This window comes from Syngnathus scovelli, chromosome 1, assembly GCF_024217435.2.
Source record: "Syngnathus scovelli strain Florida chromosome 1, RoL_Ssco_1.2, whole genome shotgun sequence".
In the NCBI taxonomy this organism is placed as follows: Eukaryota; Metazoa; Chordata; class Actinopteri; order Syngnathiformes; family Syngnathidae; genus Syngnathus; species Syngnathus scovelli.
Window position 1 is genome coordinate 18,746,800 of NC_090847.1, and position 16,411 is coordinate 18,763,210.

General features: G+C 40.3%; 1 protein-coding gene across 5 annotated transcripts in view; it reads right to left on the reverse strand.

Moving 5' to 3' along the window:
• Nucleotides 1-16,411, reverse strand: part of gria1a (glutamate receptor, ionotropic, AMPA 1a) — a 58,014-nt gene that overhangs the window by 28,756 nt on the left and 12,847 nt on the right. For all 5 annotated transcript variants that reach the window (XM_049737714.2, XM_049737707.2, XM_049737729.2 and 2 more), the window contains exons 3-5: nucleotides 13,433-13,672; nucleotides 6,769-6,953; nucleotides 3,316-3,369 (exon numbers count right to left, since the gene is read on the reverse strand). In XM_049737714.2, the coding sequence (XP_049593671.1) occupies nucleotides 3,316-3,369; nucleotides 6,769-6,953; nucleotides 13,433-13,672 (479 nt within the window). The remainder of the gene's footprint in view (nucleotides 1-3,315; nucleotides 3,370-6,768; nucleotides 6,954-13,432; nucleotides 13,673-16,411) is intronic.

Sequence of the window (16,411 nt, forward strand, 5' to 3'; positions counted from 1 at the left end):
AGAAAAGATGTTTCAAAAGAGTAAGTTGTTTGTCTGATAAAGCTAAAACAGAAAACTAGAAGAAGGAGATGAATATTGCAATACCTCATTCCGTCATAGCAATCATTAAATATTAATGGCATCCTGAAAATGAATTGCACCTCTTTTGCACTTGAAACGCAAGCTCGTGTAAGAGACTCGCTGTCTCTCCTCTGGGACAAAAGTAGTGAGAAACAAAAATAGAAATCCAAGTCCTCAAGTGGAGTTTACAGAGTGAGCAACTTTTGAAAATGATCGAAGCTTACAGGCCACAATGCACAAAAAGCAGGCAATGTCTGTTAGGGTTGAGAGATTGTGAGGACCACTCTAACAATGTCCTCTTCAGTCAGAGCATCATGGACTTGGCTGTGATGATAGATGCAACGTCTACTTCCTCCCTATCATGTGAAGAAGGCTATTTTTATAAAAGGGACAAAGGCAAGTCAGTAAGAACCAGAGAGTTGTGATTGAGAGGGAAGTCCAAGGGAGAAGAGTTTTGACTGATGAGATGAGACGGTGCCACTCTGATTGATAGAAAATCTTTCCCTCTGATCTTTTTGGTTGAATCTCACGTCAAGGTTTCTTTGGGCTCTTTCTGTCACAAGGCCATATGCCAAATGGAACTACCGTATTTTCCGGACTATAAATCACAGTTTTTTTCATCGTTTGGCCAGGGGTGCGACTTATCCTCGAGAGCCACTTATGTGTGAAATTATTAACACATTATTATAAAATTTCACGTTATTCTCACACTAAACTGCAAGAGGCCTGTGTTGGCAACTGACGATGTGTCTGACGTAAGCAACGTAGAAGAGGAAGTGCCACATCTTCTATCTCTGGAGTTAGCGGAGTTGTTTAAAAGTTACACAGAGGATGAAGATTTCATTGGATTTAGTGATTTGGAGTGACACGGATGGTTTGGTAAACTTGTTAGCATGTTATTTGTGCTATAGTTATCTGAATAACTCTTAATATGTTATGTTAATATACAAGGCACGTTTTCAGTTCATTGTTTATGTCGCGTAACGTTAGCATAATTTACAATTGTTCAGCCTGTTGTTGTCTCTATTCTATTTTTATTTTAAATTGCCTTTCAAGATGACGTGTCTCTTCTTGGTGTTGGATTTTATCAAAGAACTTTCCCCCAAAAATGTGACCTTTCCTCCAGTGTGACTTATGTCTTTTTCCACTTTATCATGCATTTCATGGCTGGTGCGACTTGTACTCCGGAGAGATTTATAATCCAGAAACTACTTTCTAGTCCAGACAATAAATGAATGATTGATCATTATTTTAAATCCAGGAGACCTGGATGACTGAGTAGCTTTATGTGGTACTGTTTTAATGATTATTTGGGGTCTAGTGAAGGTTGGCATGGCAACAACTGCAACATGAAAGCCAGTTCATGCTTCAGTGGAAGCAAATGTCACCACCTGCTCCCTTAAGTATGAGCATTCTGCCAGGTGTCCTTCTTCTTCCTGCACTTTAACAGCAAATTCTGGAGAAAAAATAGTCAACTGAAGAACGAGTCTGCCTTAGTCACAAGGCTAGAGTGGTTCATATTTGAAACAACAGCGATAAAAAAAAAAAAAAAAAAGGCTGAATATAAACATTGGTCACTGGACCGGTCAAAAGTATGTGTAGATGCCATTTATTATTTAATAGCGAGAGTGAGCAGTGATTTAAGTGCCTTTAATGAATGTTCGTATACTTTTCTGTGGTCTGGATAATAATTGTTTTGGGTAATTGCCAATTTAGTGTGTGTTCATGCTGATATGCAAGACAGGCATGTGATAATGCGGGGTAGCTATGAGTCAGAGGTTTTTCTGTGCAAATGTGACCAGAAAAAGAAACCAAGCCATTTCATTGACGTTTGCTGCTGCATCTTGCTCATTAGCTAACATTTTATTTCACATGTTAGATTCTATAGTGAATCTGTATCTGTCACATTTGTGACCCAAATTTGACTTGAAAAACAAATCACACCTGGCATCAATACAAAGTCTATTGTTTCCCTGGTGCGGGGCCAACCTCTTTGGTCGATTGTAAAATAAAACCTTACCGTGACAAAGTTGCTAATAAACCAGGAAATATATTGAGGTGCTCTAAATAATTTGCTTCCGTATTTGTCATGTAGACGATATGTTCAACTTATATTTAAGAGCTTGCACAAATACTCGTGAAACCCAATTCACCAACTTTGGTGCTCAAGTAGTCTCTTTAGCACCGGTCAAGTACACTTGGTCCAGTCGGACCATCTCAGTCTTGCCAATGCGAGAAAATGGAAAGAAAAGTAGCACAAATATTTTAATGGCCTGTGTTTGAAAATGACTGTTATTCATGCATTCAAGGCAGACAGGCAAGATTGAGCCATTCTAATAACTGCAGTGGTGAGAAAATGTTTCAGCTGCAGCCTATTAATGCTGTTATTACTACAATGTCAATTATTCTCTTCCGTGTCACTGAGTGAATGTGAAGAATGCTGTAGGGTGATTTGCAGAGAATTAGCATGTCAAAAATGGCAGTAGTCAAATTGAGCTAATAGATCTAATATTACACTACATTGACTGCCTAACCTTTGTCATCGTGCTCACACTGTGTCAATATGGCTAAATTGTTTGCAATGTCCATCTGACTCATAACAGTGACAGATCTGAAAAGACATTTAAAGGCGGAGCTCCATTTGCTTTGCTTTTAGTGTCTGTGAAGGACAACTGCTGTCTGATTGGTCAGTAGGTTATATAAATGATTTCCTTCAAATATATTTATGTCTTTCCATTAAAAGACATTTTGATACATATCTTGATACATATGTGGAACAATGAAAAGACATTTAAAGGCAGAGCTCCATTTGCTTTGCTTTTAGTGTCAAAGGCTGTGAAGGACAACTGCAGTCTGATTGGTCAGTAGGTTATATAAATGATTTCCTTCAAATATATGTATGTCTTTCCAATAAAAGATATTTTGATAAATATCTTGATACATATGTGGAACAATTCAACTTAGCTCGACTGGATGCACTCACATATTTTATATCACAACTGATTTTCCAACTAAATTGGTTCTTTGTAGCATAGCTGAGAACCTTTATTTCAGAATTTTATTTAAGTGCTAGTTGGATGTCACCGTGCCCTCCAGTGGAGAGAATTTACAACAGCAGTTACTTTAATTGAAAAATAGCAGTGATTGTGTTTTCAGATCGGACGCCCCGGACGAGCTGGTTCTAGTCCATGAGCTGTACCGACATCACTTCTCCAGAAGATTCATTGTGAAAAACAGAGGAAGATGAATGCTTACCAGGTTTGCCAAGATGTAGTGGTAACTCTTTGCATTCTTGCCTTGCTCAACAATCTGCAGGAAAGAAAAATAAGAATAAAGGATGAAATGACCCAGACACAACAATGTGCTGTGCAAGCGTAGATGTGAGAGTGAGCCACCGTCAAAGTAGCATTCTATACCTAGTTGAGTGTTCATGACAGGCAAGCAAGAAAGTGGGTCCATACAAATTAGAGCAATGGCACAAAATGAGAAAATAGGTCAACCTTCAACGTTGGACAGACTGGATTTACATTTATTATTTATTTTCCAGAACGACCTTAGTATGATTATTATCAGGGATAATTAACATGAGCTTATTAGTCTTTGACACTGTCCTCTCACATACTGTAGCTTACAATACATTGAAGGATAAAAGGGATTAGTGTATGCATTTTTTAACGATCATTTTACAACTACCACATTTTTTATAAATATATAAAAGGGGACAACTTTTTATGGATATATAAACTTATGCATGTAGTTTTGGTATGAAAATAAAAAAACAATGTCAAGCTTTCTTTTTTGCAAAAGTATGTATGTAAGTGCCACACTGTCACGTGACAGAGGGGCTACTTTACAAAATAACCATGACCCCATATGAAGTTTCTCAGCATAGAATATTCAATCAATTATTTTGCTAAATCATGAAACAGTGAAATGTGTGTAATTGTTTTGTGAAGTCTTACCATTTTACTATCTATTTTACTATCTAGTTTTATTTTACTATCACTGAGAGCTCTCGTTTGATATTCGATGTGTAAATTCATAGCAAAATCAGTGGAACATCATGATGATCAAACAAACAAGACAAAAAACGTGTAGCATTCATTTTTCATCGCCATGGCAGCACACAGCATAATGACACTCGCCTTTACTGCTGACCGGTCAGCCCCACCCCAAGGGTCAGGCCAGATGAAGTAACACATCAGGAGGTGCGGAGCATAGTGCCGACATCAATTTATTCATACATGTATTTTTGGCCCCACTTTGACTGACGTTTAAATAAGCTGCCCTCTCGTCATTGTGGCGCTCAAGGCAACTCTCGTGCCTAAATAGAGAGAGTGTTTTACGATTCAACCACTGAGTCTCATTGCCGTCAGCAAAGCACTCTGAGAAGTCACACGAATTAGGTCTGAGCGGACAGCTCTAGTCTAAAGTCGTGCACCATCCAATTAATATTTCTTACAGTCAATAAGCAGCTCATTCATGTGTCTACGTTGAACTAGTGAGCACATTGTTGCTCCTCTTGCTCTCTCAGCATTTTCCCCTGAGGGGGGTGAGCATTTGTTTTATGTTTAGTGTGCGTACGCATGTGTGTGTGCACGTGCGTGTGCATGTGCGTAATACCGCTGCAGGTTATGGCAGAAGGTGGCATTTGTTATTAATGGTGACCCCAGCACAAGGCGGGCCCTACGGTCAAGCCTCGGGCAATGAAAAGCAAGAGGAAGACACCGGCACGTACACACACACACACACACACACACACATGCACACACAAACGCACGTACGCATGTATGCACACGCACGCGCACACATACACATGCACACAAACACGACTACACAAACATACAGGCAACAGTTGACTACCAAATGCAAATGTTTGTGACATGTGTGCCCATTAATTAGCCATGCAAATTCATGGCATTCAGACTCTGGCCCCCAAAAGAAAGGGCCAATATTTTTCTAGTAACAATTCTGTCACCAAGGATGTTCTCCAAGGAGACTACATTAACATTTAGCTGCTATGAAAAGTCATCCTTAGTATACTGCCAGTGACATTATCGTAAGAGAATCTGTGTACTGTAAGAGATGAATGAGACGAACACGGGAGTTTAAAGGGTGAAAGAGGCAGGCGGGTGTGTATTTGTGCGCACCGCTGCATATAGGTGCCAGAAACTCTTGTGGGTGCACAACGGGGGCACCATGGAGACGAGGACCAGATGTGGATGATTGATGGTGACTGTCTAAGTGGAAAACTTCTCAGTCCGGGCTTCTGAAAGACGATGAGAACTGATGCAATAACTTTAACTGTTGATCAGGCCATCAATAACATTCACGTCCAACTAAAATAGTCTCTACTTTATGTGTGGGTGTGGATATGGTATGATTCATGGGTTGTTGTGACAAAAACATGTTTACAAGTACAAGTGTGTTTCTGCATCTCATGATATGCACCATCCTGATACAAAAGTTTGTGTGTCTGTGTGTTTAGTAGTTTCACTATTTGTCTGCATTTTGTGGCATAGTTAAAGTAATTAAAGCCCACACGTAATGACAAAATACCGGTATGTACTGATTCAGTCGCTGAGCGCGTCGTTATTTTTTAGTCAGCCGCTGTTTGGGGGTTATGTTCTCTCAGTAGACACACAGAGCACTGCTCGCCTTGCTGATGTTAGCAGAGTGGGATACTGACATGGGTCGTGCACTGCAGTTTCAAAACAGCATTGGCGGAGCCACTCAGGTGTACAAAAGAAGAAACAGCCAGTCAGAGGCAGCAAATGCCCTTACCCATGCTTGTAAAAAGAAACAAGAAGTCAACAATGTAACATGTGACCATGTCAATGCGCACTTGTGAGTGTTCAGGCAGGCGGAATATCAGAAGGAATATCTTATAGAAGTGCCTGGAAGAGTGTATTCTATATTTAGGTCTGCACAACAAATATATGGGAGCATTGCGGGAGGCCACAACAATGAGCAGGAAGCACATGATACTTGAGTATACGACTGGTGTGCCACATTTAAAGAGTACACTTTGACTGGCCAGTTTTGAAGTCTGGTAAGACCACTCTCACAACGGCACGGTCCTCCCTCTCGTAAATCCGCCGGACAGTGCTTATCTGTTGCCAAGATCAGGTTGAACCTGCCTCCGCGTAGTAGACCATGCACCACACTTAAGCAGATCATAAAAATAGAGACCCTTGTCCTGACAAATTGGCTAATTTATTTCAAGATATGAGGATATTTTAAACAAATCAGTTTATTTATTTTGATGACAAAAGAAGCCATTTTTATTCTGAAGGTAGTGAGCGTGAAAGTCTTTCTATTGAACTGTCAATTATGATTCCTGGATGATTTTTGTTTGAGCAATTTTCAAGGATGCTGGCTCTAAATGCGTAACCTGTGTTGTGTATCATTTTTGTCATTGATGCTTGGAGACTGCACAGAACAACAGCCCAACAAATTCTGTCACTTCCTGCTCATCATTTTCTGTTGAGCATCACTGCTTCCCTTCATCTTGTTAAATCGTGCAAAGCCAGGTATGCAAAAAACACTTCTTCCTATAACTCCTTTGAGGAAGCTAATTGCTCTAAATTAATTGCACGTGTCCAAAAGTAGAAAACAACTAAACAGATGGACTTTATTTATATGACGTTTTAAGATCATTAAAGCACAATGGATTGTAATTGTATTGGAAAGAGAAAAGCGCTTTACCTTTTTAAGGATGCCAGTGAGCCTCTCTGTCTCACAGTCGATGATAATCTGCCCCTCCTTTCTCTTGTCCAAATCTTGGAACACTTTCAAGAATGATGCCTCTGTCATGGTCTCCACATTGACTGAGGTCACCAGCCAGTTCCTCTCTGCAGCTGTGTCCAAAACCTTCTGGAGCACAGAGAGCCCTGGACGGACGTAGGGAGACCAAACAAAAAATGTGAGTAATTTGGAAGAAGAGTCATGTAAAGACACAGCTGTTATCAGAATGGCCTTGGGGGATGATCCATTTAATGTCAAGAAATGAGCCGTGGGACAGAACACAGGTTTTGAGCTGTGTCATTATCAACATTTGTCACTTATCATTTGTCAGACATATCCTTAATGCCAGTCCTTGATGCGTGTGGTCTATTCAGCACTCAAGCATTAAATCATTCAACGTATCCGTATGTACAACACACACTGATGACAGAAGTAGTGTTTGTGATTTTTTTTTTTTTCCATACGAAATGCTTGGCTGTAAATACTTTCATACTGTTACTGTGGATACATAATGAGTTTGTTTTTTGTCGGTTGCTAAAACACGTTTTTCAAAACTGCATCCATTTGCAAAACAAAGCTTTGCCAACAAATCTCTACATGTTCACAAAATAAAACTTGTATTTTCATTTGGTAAACAGGGCCATTGTTTCACATGACACGCACATAGCGTTCATTGAGTAAACAACTAAGCTTCTGGCTGAACACTACCAAGCATGTACCGAGCACTGAAAACAAAACAAAAAAAAAAACAGAAATGGAACACACTGAATCTATGACAATGCCCATTTGTCTCACAGACAAACATAAAACATCACACACATTTTCTGACAAAACATTTCATTTTTAAATGCCCCTCTGCCCTCAAAAGTCATAGGACATCATGCTTTTGGTTTCTGTCCGCCCAGAGGGTCACATCAAGCATTCACGGGATGTCCTCCTAGTCCAAACAGCAGTGGAAGAACCGCCTAGAGTGGCCCTGACAGGCCTCAAAACCGACATCTCCACAAGTCTCCTCTATGTCCTGAAGCAGTGGGACCTGGCTCTGTACACCTTCCACCTCCAATCTGACAAGAGCTCCTCAATGGGATTGAGGAAGGGACATTAAGGTGGAAGGGAAAGAACAGAAAACTATGGGTGGTCCTAAAACTACTCATGCACCTGGGTACCCTTGTGTAAGATAACTATACTATTGTCCCAAATTATCACATAGTTGACCCGCCGTGGGTTATCTGTGTCATGATCAGGTCGGACAAGCATATCATACAGGCCGTTTAGGAATTCAAGTTGAAGGGCTGGGACCTCAGTTACATTTCTTCCCTGGCACCTTTTCTTCATCACCAGATTAACGACATCTATGAATATACAGTATACTATTCATAGATTCTGTTGGCTGTGTCATTGTTCTGGATGTGCTCAAGCAAATTGTTTGCCAGACCCGAAAGTTTAGAGATATTAATATTTGTGTATTGTGTCTAATTTTTGCTTTTCGTGTTTCTGCAATCAAAAAACTGTCAAATGGATTCTTGTCGTCTCTTACTGTGATGAATTACGTATTCTCAGATTGTGCCACAAAAATATTGTGGTTAATTGCAAATCTTTTGCTCCACTATATTGAATGTTGCATAATTATTGTGAATACTGAATAGTAAGTTCCTATGCCTTAACCCACCTGTAGTACTGTTATAGGACAGAAACAAGGGCAAGGAAGCAAGTCCATTCATCAGAACTTCCCCTGAAGGTTCAGTGATAAAGTGTAATGAGTGGTTGAGTCCATTCAGCACACTGACACTTCCAAGTGTGCTGGCCTAAATAATGACCACTTCTACACCAACACTCAGCCCATGCATCACAGCCAAAGACACCGTCACGACCCGGTGTACATCCTCCAAGTAACAATTACAAGTGACGCTGCCACAGTCCACTGTTGCCTGGACACTGGAACTACATGGAGCGAGTGTGAGAGGAGCCAGTGAGAGAAGGGCTCTTTTTAAAAGAGGAATAAAACGAGTATTCGAAAACACACTACGCTCGGACTCACAGCTTTTTGCTCCTGTTCTCTGGGAAGTCAGCCACTCAAACTGGAAGCCTTACAAATTCCAGGGGACAAATGTAATCATTTTACTGTAGCAAGAGACTGGAAGCTGCTAACAAAAGTAAAAAAGACATATTTTGAAATATAGAAATGGTTTTGGGGGGTACTATAGACAAGGTTTTTTCATACCCCTACACATATTTGTCTGTTCAGGAATTCAATACAGTTTTAGCAAATGTAAAAATGGCAATGACAACAACAACGTTCTTTGTCAAAGAAAAAATTAAAAATGCAGTCACCGCCTCTAGAAAATGATGCCTTGCTATTTTTGAATGCACACCAACTGCTCTGCAGGCAATCTATGCTGCTCATTTGACGCCAAGTCATTACGAAACAAAAGGCTGGATGATGTTTGACCGCCATAAATAACCACCATATGAGTGAATAAATAAGACAGCCGGAAGTGAAATGCATAGACGAGAAGCGATGCAATTCAGTGGGGAGATCTTGAACACCAAAAGAGTGAGAACCCTAACGGGTATTTTCCTAAATTATCATATTCAGCACTGAAATTGATGTGTCCAAAAATCATGTAGGAGGTTGTAAATCAAGGCTTGAAGGAAAAATCAAGAGCGTCTAGCCAGAGAAATATTGTGCCCGCCAAAGTCGCAGTGAAGTTTCAGCACCAAGGACAGCTGCCGTGTGATTGCGATTGGAATCAATTGTTTATTGTCATACAAATGTTAAAACTAAGTCTCAAAACACGTGGTTTCACATCACAGTTTGTGAGTAAAAATTTTGTTCCTCAAAAAAAAAAACTTTGAAATGCAAAACTGTGAAGGGGACAACATTTATGTGGCAGAACACAGAGCAGCCAAATGGGACAGAAAGCATTGAACACTAACATGTTAACTCGGCGCAACTGAAAGCTTTAGTTTTCCCTTCCGAACCCTCCGCAGGACTCGGGAAGCAGGGAGCGTAGCGGTGCCAGTGGGTCCCTACAAACCCATTTGGAAGAGAGCCCCGCTTGTGTGAGAACCTGTCTGTGGCTCAGCGAAGGGTTGTAACTCATCACTTGGGACCCAAGGAAAACACAAATAATGTGCCCCCCAACCCTTTTCTTCGTTTATTTTCTTTAGTTTATTTTTGAGTTATGTAATTTAGGCCACTTTCTCCTGCTTTAGAAATCAGCTTTCATATAGCTCCTATTATATATAAAATATATTGTAAAATATATTTGCCACATAAGGTGTTCTTAATTTGCTCTTCAAATTAAGTCATTGATTCATCATAAATCACACATTTTACAACAGACTTATTCCTAAATAATTAGAATATACACTAAGATGTTTCTAGAAAAAAGCAGTGGTTACTTTTTTCTTTTGCAACAGTCCGAGTTAATTTTCATAACTGCTTTTTATGTTTTATTTCTACAGCTTGTCATTCATTATATCTGCATCATCACTGACATTTATCAGGTCAGATCATGGAAACGGAACAGACCAAAATCAGGGTTTTATTCACATTAATATTTGTTCTATTGCAGAGTCCAAGAGTTGTTTCCCCTTTTTAGTTGTAATTGTATTTTCCCCTTCCCTACATTTTGGGTCACATGTCTTTCAGTGAACATCTTGTTTTAGATGATGACAAGTAGCTGATGCACCCCAATGAATTAGAAAGAGGCTGACAGGGGGCCTCGTAGAACAAGCCCAAGTAAAACGGTCCTTTTAAGGCATCCTAAATGAAAATAATATCTTAATGGAATCTAGGCCCCACTAGCAGCCCTGGGCGCCAGACAATTGTAAATAGAGTACATAAACCTTCAGGAAACCATTTCATTGATAGAAATTTATATTTTTATGATGGTTTAATAGCCTATCCAATGTGTTTTCCTAAATCTTAACTTTTGTCAAAGAAAACAAGATATACTTTGTTGGCAGTATTTCAAATCCGGTGCCTTTTAATGCCCAAGTCCACTTGGATTTTCTGTCCTGAGACAACACACACAAAAAAAAAATAACAACAGCGACATAGCTGGTGGCTCGGTGGAGTACTGGTTAGCACGTCCGCCTCACAGTTAGAAGGGTGCAGGTTCGATTCCACCCTTGGCCCTCCCTGTGTGGAGTTTGCATGTTCTCCCTGAGCCTGCGTGGGTTTTCTCCGGGCACTCCGGTTTCCTCCCTCATCCCAAAAACATGCTTGGTAGGCCGAATGAGCACTCCAAATTGCCCCTAGGTGTGAGTGCGAGTGCGGATGGTTGTTCGTCTCTGTGTGCCCTGCGATTGATTGGCTGCCAACCGGTTCAGGGTGCCCCCCCATGGGGACAAAGCGGTACAGAAAATGGATGGATGGACATAGTTAATGGTAGAATGCAGATTAAAGGTCACAAAATACGAATACAAACCAGTTTCACAAAGCTATCATCTTAAAGTCTTAAAATAACCTTGCAGGTTAAGATGACTGCAATGCTGTTTCCAGGCAACAGACGACGTGTGGTAGGAATTTCACCGACTCAGTTCTAGCACTCAATCACACGGGGGTGGCCCAGTAGTCATACAGAACACAAACATGAACACATAGTGAGTGGAGGATGAAGGAATTATAGGACATCTACAACAATCTTCCCAACTTGTGTCTGCAGTTCTGTTACGACCCTTCTTTCAACTATCGTTATAAAGAGGGTACCAAACATCACAAGAGTGGTCCTAAAGTTAGAGACATTCTTTTTTACTTCACGGTGGAGGGAAGAGGGTCAAGAGGATTTGACCTGATGATACTATAATCAAATGTACAGTTTCATAAACTTAATGGATTGGGTGGGTATAAGTCATCCGTGAATCATTAGACATCACTGGCAATAACATTATGCTTCCCTCTTATCTTAAATTTGGACTCCAAACAAGGAACTGCTCATATGATATTGATGCACAAAATAAATGATAGGATTTTTGTGTAAAGGTGCAATTTTTATTATTATTTGTATTTCCTAATTCCAACAATGTAAACCATATCTACATAGATTGTTATTGAAACAAGACAATATGTGTTATACTCAATACATTTAAACTAGCATAGAAGAAAAATGAAGTTAGCATGTTGTTTGACAGTTGGCAAGCATTTCAGTTTCTCAAAATGAATTTCTCACCCTTGGCCTGCAAGTCTAAAACAATGATTCATGTCAACCCCAAAAGGTAGGAAAAGCTGCATTGAGTTTTGCTGGATTCATATATTTGTGTTAGCTTAACTTATAATATAGTATGCTCGAGGTTAGTGAGGTGAGGGCGGGGAGTGGAGGTAATAGTTTAGAAAAGCTTTAATAAAATCGAAGGAATTATTATTATTATTATTATTATATATATTGTTATTATTATTATTATTATTATTATTATTATTATTATTATTATTATTATTATTATATTATTATTATTATTGTTGTTTTTATTGTTGTCATTTTAGTTATTATTGATATTGGCCAAGCAGGATGTGGTGTCCGGTGCGAAGTTGCTCTCTTGCATTAAACAGAGCATGAAATAGAATGATATTATGTGTAATATAATTAATGAGCCTAGGAGACACCTGAGATATGGTTTAAATTTCAAAAATTAAAAAACGGGAAAAAGCCTCATACGTACATTAATGTTTTGGTCACACAGAGCCCCCCCATTTGCGGTCATGCACCAAAAGACCTGTGAGAAGGCCTGAAAACATGGGAAGGATAGCGATGATTGTATTCTAGGGAAGACGATAAGCAAACATGAAGATGGATTCTTTAGTTCTGTCTGTGTATTTTCAAGCACCAGAAATTTCCGCTGAGGTGAACACAATGAAAAGCCGAATCTTTGCTTGTATTGTGTGATTTATCTGCCAGTCAGTGCCTGTGCAGTTTTCTTTTCAGTGTTCTAGGCCAGTACTGTACAAAGACAATTACACAGAAGTGAATGGCCTGGCAGTTACTCATTCACCCACCACATAGCTTTCTCCATGACGACGGAGGTTGACGAATGTGGCCTCTGTCTATAAGGGTGCTTTAAAAAAAAAAACGCGACGTATCACAATTAAACTTGTGGATGCCTATAAAATTCAAAATCTCTGTCTACCGCAGTTGGGCAATACATTTATGTTAGTCTTCACAATTATTACCAAAACACTGACACATATTTACCATATCTATCCTTCCTTTTTCTACACCACTTGTGTTTATTTGTGTTGTGGGTAAGCTGGAACCATTCCCGGTGCACTTTGGGCCACAGGTGGTGTTGGGGGCAGGGGTGGTGGCGTTTTGCTCAGTGGCTTATTCGTCAGCCACTCACAAACATACATAGCCTCTCGTAATCATTAAATGGGTTCAGTGCAACCCACTTCCAACAGGACAAAGCACTTGAGATTGGGGCAGAGCACCTGTAGAAATACTGAATGTCTTTCATTTTACACAGGATGTCTTTGAGAACTACCAAAGATACTCATATTTAATCTTTAGACAAACAGACAGACAGACAGGCTGACATACACCCAGGCTGACAGACAGACAGACAGACAGACAGACAGACAGACAGACAGACAGACAGACAGACAGACAGACAGACAGGTACCTACCGGAGTCTGAACTGTACATGTAGACAAACTTGTTCCATCCATAGTATTCGATCACACCTACGAGAGCGTCCTGCAGCTCAGGCCTCAGCTGAATGACAAATTGGTTGGCTGTCTCAATCGGGAATGACGGAGTAACAAAGCAGACATGGAGGGCGCCGCAGAAGGACATGAGCATGTTGACTGTCTTCCTGTCATACAAGCCGATGATGGCGTATACACCTTTGGAGAACTGGGAGCAGACTGCAAGAGGGAAAAAAAAAAAACATGCATGAATAAACCTTTGAAGAGAAAAAATATATATTTCAAATGCAAATTATAATTAGCACATCTACACAATTAAAATGTACAATATACTATATAATGTAATGTATAATACAGTTGGCAAATGTGTATGTCATATAGATACACCATTACTGAGTCTTGGACAGTGCATGTGCTTGCCGATACAGTTAGATAATGTGTAAACAACACAAAAAAAAAAGGATGAAACAGAGGACCTGTGTGACACAGTCTGTTAAATCCTATGACAAATGAAAGGGGCTCAATGCAAGAAAATAGGTAGACCATGTTCACCGCGCACGACTGAACTTTTTGCCACAACCATAAGCTATTATTGTAAATATTTAGATTCATCCAAAGCAGTTGCTCCAGTTGGGGAAGCGGAACCCTAACCATTTGTTTTCGAATAGCCTGTCTGTTTACCGTCAGTGAAAGCTGCAGGGGCTGAAGGCAGATTAGGTGTAGAGAGGTTAATCAATGTATCCCCAGGGTTCCACTGACATTTCACTGGCAGCAGTAGGCGGCTTCCATCTATCATTTGCTTTCATCCCTCACTTTCTCTACCTCTCTTTCACTCACTTTCTGTCCATCAAGCTAACTTCATTCCCACCTTACTATCCAAAAGTAGTGCATTTAGGTTTGCAGTCTCGTCATTAGTAGCGCGCTAGATTCACACGTGCGGGTTTTGGTCTGGGCCAGTTCTGCTGTGACAATAGGTGGTCCTTATCTCAGTATTTACCGGAACAGATTGATATTGCTGCCTGTCCCCTGCACCAAGGCCAGCTCACCACCAGAAGCCGGAGAAAAGGCAGCGAGGATGGCCTGTATCCAAAATGCCTAACCTGTCACAGACCTGCACCCACCAGGAAGGCAAATGCGTGTGCTTGCCTATGACGAAGACAGAGGGCGAAAGGATGGGTGAGGGGATCTTCATGTGAGAATACATGTATAGACACACGCACGCACGCACGCACGCACGCACACATACACACACATACACACACACGCACACGCACACGCACATGCACAGCCTCGAGTATCGCAAAAGCCTGGTGACTCACCCTACTTAAAGCAAGCCCTGAAATAGACATTTTGCACCTCGCCACACTGATTCTTTTCTTCATGGCTTGCACATGTTCTGGCTTTTAAATGCACATTCTGATGTATTTTACCTCTATACATTTGCACTTATAACATTCCAGATCCAATTTTTGCGGTAGCCTTAATGTTCTGCCTGTTTGCCGCCGTTACTTTGCAGTACAGCCTATTAGCATAATACCTGAAACATGATTCATTTTTCCTCACGACAGCGTGTGTTTTAACTATTTTCTAACTATAAATAGAGAGCGAGAGAAAGCTGGAGCCGTTTGCTACAGACCACCCACTCCTGGATGGTAAGAAGCATGAAGTTGTCTAATCTGATGTGAGTATTCCACAAAACATATTGCAGCAACTCCAATTTTAAACACCCTGAAGCTCAAACCATTCCGAAAAAATAACTGGGGAGTATATGCAACCAAAGTTGCATTAAATGGGAAGGCAAAACTTCAAATTGTGAGTGATAAGAGATTTGTGCCTTGGAAAACATAGGAGTGAAGTGGCCTCAAACTCAAGGTCCTTTTTGAAGAGGAAAACTGAATGGAATATAACACTTAACCCGCATATAGTCACTGATGGCAGCATTAAGCGTAACTTGAGGTTCAAGATCTTGCTCAGGGACAATGGTGATGGGAGAGTGACAACTGAACCTGCATTATTCAGTTTGAGGAAACCGCTACCTAAACATTGCTACATTGCTACATGTTTGTATGACTTGTTAAGGAGAAGCACAGTCATGTTCTTCAAATGTCAAAACAAAAGAGGTCTGGAAAACCAAAAAGTGGCCCAGCAACATGTCTTCTAATCGGTTAGCTGTCATGGCAGCACTGAGGTTCTTTGGCAGCAATTAAACCTGAAAAATAACTTTGAAAGCTGGAGTGGTAATTGAGTGTTTTTGTCATAATTAGGATTACTTTGCTAGAATTAGTGAAACTGCTAAAGTGACTTGGTTTAACAAAATCCAGAGAGAATATCCAAAATAATGCAGGATTTGACTCGGAATTCTGCTGCATCACATTTTCATTGACACTTCAAACAAACATCCCCCAGAAACATCAGCCTTCTGCATACAGATGCAGTGAAGCTTTATGAAGACTTTACACTTCTAGCACCTTCCAGCATGTCCAACGGGGGTAAAGCACATTGATTTGCAACAGCTAAGGCCAAAGAGTTCCAAAGCCACATGAAAGAAAATGTTAAATCCTAGAGGGACACAACCGGAGGATGTGTCAAAAACAACTCACACATTTACGTTCTTGCCTATTCAGTCTTGCCTGTGGCATGCAGCTGTCCCTCTCCTTAGCATGAGCCAAATATCAAATGACAGAAGTGTCTGTGTCGGCTGCACAAGGAGGGCATGTTACTGACAGCCCAAGTGCATCTGATTTAAAACATGATGGACGATGGTTGCTAGGACCTATTGATTTTATTAATGAAAATGTGAATATTGAGTCGTTAAATGAAATGAGCTTCATTAAAAGTAACCTAAAAATAGGCTATTCGTTTCCAGTCTAACATGAAATTAAAACAAAACATTGTAATGACACCTCCCAAAAAAGTGTGTGTCAACATAATCCACAAATATGGTGCTGTTGACGTGCT